Source organism: Pseudopodoces humilis, chromosome 1 (genome assembly GCF_049639895.1).
Source record: "Pseudopodoces humilis isolate 2021_Gansu_Grassland_sample_001 chromosome 1, ASM4963989v1, whole genome shotgun sequence".
NCBI lineage: Eukaryota > Metazoa > Chordata > Aves > Passeriformes > Paridae > Pseudopodoces > Pseudopodoces humilis.
This window is the reverse complement of record NC_142200.1, coordinates 127809054-127816264: the sequence shown is the minus strand read 5'-3', so window position 1 is coordinate 127816264 and position 7211 is coordinate 127809054. Positions and strand designations below refer to the sequence as shown.

The 7211-nt window shown below is 46.7% G+C and overlaps 1 protein-coding gene across 5 annotated transcripts in view; it reads left to right on the top strand.

Moving 5' to 3' along the window:
• Nucleotides 1-3211: 3211 nt before the first annotated feature.
• PPP1R9A (protein phosphatase 1 regulatory subunit 9A) overlaps nt 3212-7211 on the top strand; it is a 134061-nt gene continuing 130061 nt past the window's right edge. For 4 of the 5 annotated variants that reach the window (XM_005518810.3, XM_088063890.1, XM_014248568.2 and 1 more), the window contains exons 1-2: nt 3608-3719; nt 4817-6492. In XM_005518810.3, the coding sequence (XP_005518867.1) occupies nt 5035-6492 (1458 nt within the window). In that variant the 5' untranslated portion in view covers nt 3608-3719; nt 4817-5034. Of the gene's footprint in view, nt 3347-3607; nt 3720-4816; nt 6493-7211 lie in introns of those variants that run through there. The other variant, XM_088063883.1, reaches the window with a different exon arrangement.

The following is a 7211-nucleotide window of genomic DNA, read 5'->3' as shown; positions in this document are numbered from 1 at the left end:
AATGGGAACTGTGAAAAAATAGAACTCAGTTGTGTTTATGTTGTGATATGTACAAGGAAGAAAATCCTCCTCCCCACCAATGGTTTGGCAGGATAGCAGAGAGGATTTCTTGGCCAAAGATCAGTTTAAATAAATAGTTTCCATTTCTACGTGAACAGACATATATTATCTTGTAAGACTTGAAAGACACTGACAAGAGACAAATGATGGAATGACTTATTTCTTTTGCCTGAGCCACATGGAAAAACTTGCATTGCTGCTCCACTGTGCAAATAAATTGCTATCACAAAAACCTAGTGACTTAAAAGCAGAGAATTGACTTGAAACAATGCATCAGTGACATCCAAAGTAAATACAATATATCTAGAGAATTTAATACCATAAATTCAACTCTTTAATTTAATATATATAAATACAACTCACACGTCTAGAGTAAACAGAAAATCAACTCTTTTCAGTGTTGTGGGACTGCACCAAAGCTGGTTTTAAAAGATACTGGGTATAAATTAAAATTATGCCAATAAGGTTAAACAACCTGGGTCTCTCCCTGCCAGATGTGAGAATTGAATGGAGTTGTTACTGCATTGCAAGTAAAATGACAGTCATATTCTATCATGTGTAAATACTAAGCTGAACAGATTTAAAATTCCAATTGGTTGGGAAATAGAGTAATTCTATAACTCCAGTGAAGCTACTCTGATTTTATACTAACATAGTAAGAAGGCCCTTGGTCTTTTATCTTCTCTAAAGTATAGTGTGCAGAATTTTAATATGGCTCAGGAATTAACAGAAATATCAATCATACTTTAGCAAAGCCTAAAAATACTTTCTAGTCAAATGGATTATCACAGAAGTACTGAAAATGTGAAAGGACACACAATTCTGAATTTTATAGTTAGATGCATGGCTATGTTAATATTTTAAGAGATTGTCTTAAAGAGCAACATAACAACTGAAATAAAATACAATTTATTATCCTAGACATTACAATAATAATAATATTGTTTCACATTGTGTAAATAAGGATGTACTTTTCTAAGTAATTATAATGTAAGTTTGAATAACTTAGATCAGCAACCAAAGCTGAACATTTAAATAGGGTCCCAACTGTCTCTGATAAAGCAGCCAAAATTTCCAGTAGTTTCTGCACATCTTGGCTGTAAAGAACCTAAAGTGATATTGAAGGAACATGACATTACTTAAAATAATTTGGCATTAGATTCTGAACATTTATGTTGTCTACTTAGAGCACATTTAAGGAAAACATCAATGCAATATATTATCTTTCATTGTGGAAAACTTGAGAGTTAATGTGCATTGCTTCTATCATCATCAGTGAGTTATTTCCTTACTTTCTACTGAAGTATAATATAGAGATAGTTTGCACTATTCTGCCCTGAAATAATACAACTGTTCTCTTGGGTACATTATTTCATGTGTATATTATGAGTAAGAAATGACCATCTTGTTTGCACAACTTCTGTTAGAAAATGAATTTAAAGATATTTGTGGCTTCACTTATGCAGATAAGGTAGTGGACATTTTTCTAATTATCTTTATATAATAAGATGTGAATTAGTCTATTTAAAATTGTCTCAATTGTTTCACTGATTTTTAAGGTTTGCTTGTGTCCCTTTTTTTGGCTGTGTGTGGGAATTATAAAACTCCTAATGATACATATCTGGTACATGCTAAGGTCTTCTACCACCTCACATCCTTAGCCAAAAATCACAAAGGAAATAAAATGTTTAAATTTCTGCCTTACATCTCTATTCTTCTTCAACCACACCTGAAGTTCTGTTAATATACTTTTATCCTCAAAAATCAAATGGCTCTCTAGGTGTTCCCATAGCTTCATGTCTACAAAATTCTGCCAACAGAAAAACACTGACAGAGAGGCTGGGCCTCAGATTTGTTGTAATATCTGATGTTTAGAATTTAATAGGTGATGTCTTGCTTAGTTGCAATATTTTCAGTCCTTGTGCAGTGAATCACCTGTAGGACTCCTTATTGCAAGCAGCTGTGAAAAAGTAATTCCTTCATTCTTCTGCTTTGGAACGCGGTCGTGGAAGGGGAGCTTTCTGTGACTGCTTTGGAAGCTCAAGGGCTGCCTATATTTTGGTTCATTACTTATCCATCTGATCTCCTTTTCTCCCCGCTGTGTTGGCGTGCTTTGGCAGGGCCTTGCTCAGCAGCCTGCAGGGCATCCAGAGTCCCCCAGCTCCTCCCGTGCCTCCGGGAGCCTGAGCGGGGCCGAGCAGGGCTGCTGCCAGCAGTGGGGAAAATTCGGAAACGGCCTCGCTTCTGTTCCTGGCCTCTGGCGTACATATTTATCAAAATGCTGGTTTTTAATCTATCTTACAAGTTTTGTTGTTTTCCTGACGGTATTCGTGCTGGTTATTTAAACTTTATTGAGGCAAGCAGTTTTGTGCTGCATCCCCTTGGTACAAATTAGAGATTGACACCTGTGAGCCCATATAATGGTATATAGTACCCATACTTCAGTCTCATTAGAAGTAATGGATTAAGTTTGGGGATTTTTGTACCTCATTTTTTTATTTCCAGTCACCGCTGTCTTCCTTTTGTGTACATAATAATTAGTTTTCAGACTTTGCAGTGTTCATCCCCAGGCCATTTTCTGGGTATTTGTGCAGTTAGTTTAACGAACTTTGCTTAGGAGTTGCTATGTGATTAACAGTCATTACATTCCCGGCTTGCCCATTTTACAAATTACCTACAGATTTCATGTTCTGCAATTAAGTTTTCTTATTGCCTTTATAAAGCGACAACATTTTTTGTGGTGAACTCGCCCAGCTAACAAACAACAAAGGCTTTGTAGTTGTGGTTGTGCTCCAAGGGTGATCCTCCGTCCCTGTCAGCCGCTGCCAGAACAAGCCATGCCCACGGAGCTGTGAGCGGATTGCCGGGGTTTGTCACCAGCACGTTCCTCTCTCGGGCACAACAGCGAGGGAAGGACCACGCTGGCTCTGGATGTGCAGGGAGCTCTCGGTGCGCCCGGTGCCCCCTGCAGCGGGAAGGCGCGGGGGCTTTCCCGGGACCCGGGACTGCCCCTCCCGCGCGGGGGCGGGCACGCTGCCTCCCCCGAAACGGGCGGGTGCCGGGCGGGCCCGGTCCGCGGGGGTCAGGCTGGAAACGAGCGTTCCAAGGGAGGGAAGAAGGGGATAAACCGGGCCGGGGGCGGCCAGCGGGACTCGGCGCTGGCGGCGTGGCCGCGGACGGGCCCGTCCTCCGCCTCTCGGTAGTCACCGCCCGGGGCCGGACTGCAGCGGGCCGGCCGCCTCCCCCGCCCCGCCGGCGGAGCGAACCACTGCGGCTCGCCGAGGAGGTGAGGCCCCTGTCACCGGGTGGCGGCGGCGGCGGGCGGGCCCGCGGCGGGCGGCGGCGGCGGCTCGGGGCGCGTCCCGCGGCGGGAGCGCGGCGGCCGCGCGGCGGCGGAGGGGCGGGCGGCGGGGGGGGGCGCGGCCGCCGCGGGCCCGGCGCCCCACTCTCCCCCGCGCCGCCGCCGCGGGTGTGCGCGCGGAGCCGTGTCCGTGCCCCCGCTGCCGCCGCCGCCGCCGCTGCCTGCAATGGCGTTGAGGCGACGCGGCGGCTGCTGCCTCCTGTCAGGCGGGCGGCGGCAGCGGCCGCTCTGCGCAGAGGAGGCGCGGGGGCAGCGCTGAGTCGGGCGGCCGGGGGAGTCCGTCGCGGCTGTCGGCTGGGTAAGGCAGCGTGCGCGCTGGGCGGCAGAGGCGCCGGGCTCCGCGAGGAGCAGCGCTGGCACCGGGCTTTTGTTCCGCGGGGGCGGCGGGCGCCTGCCCGGGCACTGCCCCGCCGCAAGGTGCTGCCGCCCGCGGCCCCGCGGCTCTAGCCCGCCGGGGCGGCACGGCACGGCCGCCCGAGCAGGAGCCGCCGCCGGGGCTCCAGCGCTGCTCTCTCGGGTTGAGTTTATTGCCTTCTGCGAGGGCTGCACGGCTCCCCGTGTGTCTCTGCCGCGTGGCCTTTCCAGTCGCCCGTGGCGATCGGCGGGAGCGGAGCGGGAGGTGCGCGGGGCCGGGCGCGCCGCTCTCGGCTCCCGGTACCGGCACCGGGCGTGCAGCGGCCAGAGTGAGGCGTCCCCGCCTCGGCGGCGACGGCGCGGCAGGGCGAAGGCTGGGGAGCAGGAACGGAGGAGAAGGGAGAGGGGGTTGGCTCGGGAGACCCCCGTGCTCCCCTTCGCCGGGCTGCGGGGGACGGGGGTGAGCCCCTGGGGCCGGGGCGTGGGAGCGGTCCAGCTCCTGGCTCCGTTTCTGCATCTCCTCGGTGGTACCTCCAGGATCTTCCAGACGATAAAACCGCTGGCCGTGTCAAGGGGCAACTTTCTCTTACGGGATTTCACTTCATTTACCCTGTCAGCTGAAGGTGTTAACTTTGGGTGCTGTTTTTTGTATACCCTCGAGCTGATGTTTAATTTGCCTTTCTAAAAGTACTATAGTATTTCTACCATTATGTTTCACTGAGGGAGCAAGGATTGTCTTGCAGTGCCTCATATTCATGCCACATTGCCTTTCCTTTGCATGCATATTTGTGCCATGATACTATACTTGTCAATGGAAAGATACGATTATTTGTTCTTTCACTATGATGTTATAGATTGTAAATTATGCAACAGTCAGTTTGAAAAAGTTTGTAATGGCAAGTTTTCACATGTCTGTGCAGTGTTGGTTTGTATTTCTCTTTTTCCTGTTTTTTTGTAAACATGTCAGAAAATGGTAAATGGAAGTTGTGACAGATTTAAAGTACCTGACATGGTTTCAGAAGGCCCTCCTTTCTATTGCAGGTTAAATCAGCCCTTGTTCTTGACAATCCTCAGTCGTGCTTTGTCGAAATTGACGTGTTTATTTAGATCCTTGCCTCCAGATCTGTCAAGCATGGCCCAGCTGAGGGGCAGTGGCCCCTGAGGAGAAACACTCCTCAAGCGGAATCTCTGCTGTGACAAACTACTGAGAGTGGTACCGCAGAAACTATGCAAGCAGGTTTCACGCTCCTGAAGTAAACATGATGAAAACAGAGTCTTCAGGAGAAAGATCCACCCTCCGAAGTGCCTCTCCTCACAGAAATGCTTACAGAACTGAGTTTCAGGCGCTGAAAAGCACCTTTGACAAACCGAAATCAGATGGAGACCAAAAAGCAAAAGAGGAAGGAGAGGCCTCACAGACCAGGGGAAGGAAATATGGCTCAAATGTCAATAGGATCAAGAACTTATTTATGCAGATGGGCATGGAGCCCACTGAAAGTGCTGGAGTTGCCCCTAAAACCAGGGGGAAGGGAGGCCCTCCATCACCTCAAAGACGAATTAGACCCAAAGAGTTTGTAGAAAAAGCAGATGGTTCAATCGTAAAGTTGGAATCGTCCGTCTCTGAAAGGATAAGTAGATTCGACACTCTCCATGATGGTCCTTCCTATTCCAAGTTCACTGAAACTCGGAAGATGTTTGAGCGAAATGCTCATGAACATTCAAATCGCTATTCCCCAAAGAAAGAGAAAAGCATTTCTAATGAACTCCCGGATGAGTGGTGCAGCTCGAAGTCTCACAGAGGCAGCACTGATTCACTGGACAGTCTTAGCCCAAGGACAGAGACTGTCTCTCCAACTGTGAGTCAGCTTAGTGCAGTATTTGAAAACACTGACTCACACAATGTAATCGTAGAAAAGTCAGAAAACAGCGAAGAGTACTCTGTAACTGGTCACTATCCACTAAACCTTTCATCTGCTGTCACAAATATCTCTTCCCCAGTTGCAAACCTTGAGGGTTTCAGTCCTTTGAAAGAGGCCAGCACGTGGTCTCCCCCAGCCAAACAGAGTACAGGCGTGATGTCTGTTGAGAACTCTCAGCAGACTAACACGCCTTCAACACCGAGGCAGAAAGTGTCCACAGGCACTTCAGCAAGTACAAAAGCAACTGAAGAAATAAAAAAGAGCACAGAGGCAAGCGCTGATTCTGTTGAGAGCTCTGCAACAGGTCAACAGGATTTGGTTGGTGTGCTTGACAGTGAAAGATCTGTGGACAGCTGTCTGAGGAGTAAGTCAAAAACAGAGACAGGAGTTTTGGTGCAACAGAAGGAACAGTCAGAACATACAGAGGGTATCTTTGATCGGCCTGAAGCTGCAGAGTTAACAAAAAATGTAGCTTCAGGTGGTGATTTTGCCACAGATGCAATTTCAGATGCTACTGAGTCCCATTATGATGAAGCAAGTGAAAAAGATGGGCATGAAGATGTGAATAATTTTGAGAGTTCCCATGTGTACATGCACTCTGACTACAATGTCTATCGGGTACGATCCAGATATAATTCTGACTGGGGAGAGACAGGTACAGAACAGGATGATCTGGATGACAGTGATGAAAATAACTGTTATGAACCTGATATGGAATATTCTGAAATTAATGGATTGCCAGATGAAGATGAAATCCCAGCCAATCGAAAAATAAAGTTTAGCCGGGCTCCTATTAAGGTAAGGTTTCTTAACTTCCTTTTTTTGCAGTTTTCTTTGTTTTCAAATGTTGCTTTACTTGAAGGAGATTTTGACATTTGATCTCACCTCTAAAAAGATTTCAGAAGATTTTTTGATACATGTTTTTATTGCAGTCTGCCAGTGAACATAATTTTAAATGAAGTAAGGCGGCTAAGCTCTGATGAGCTCATGTAATTTCCTAGATTTCTTGGTGCCTGACTAAACCAGCAGAATTTGAGAATGACAGCTGGACTTGTGAAGTTCAAGAATTTTAACATGTATGTTTTGACTTCTGAGACTGGGCTGTAACCATATTGTGAAATGTCAATATGGGTATTTTGTGACTTCTGTGCTGCTTGTTTCATTTCCTTTGAAATCACAGCTTCTTTGGATTGAAAGACTTTTCCTCAGCTCTCAGCATATTCTGAAAGTACCTATGTTTAAAGAGTGTGTCCTGAAGTATAGTGTGATTCTGTAGTAGAGGACTGTTAATACTCCACATCTCAATTAGTATCATCTTTTCTAGTAGCATTGCCACAACTTTAAAACTTTTAAAGCATTTATATATATATAGAGAGAGAGAATATATCTTGGTGCTACCGAAGGGTGAAGTCAGTTGACTAAAACACCTAGTGAAGGATGTGCTTTTTGCAGAGCTGATAAGGTTTGTTTTTAAGTACTTTGAAATTACCACTAAGAATATTGTTTCCAGTAGTTTT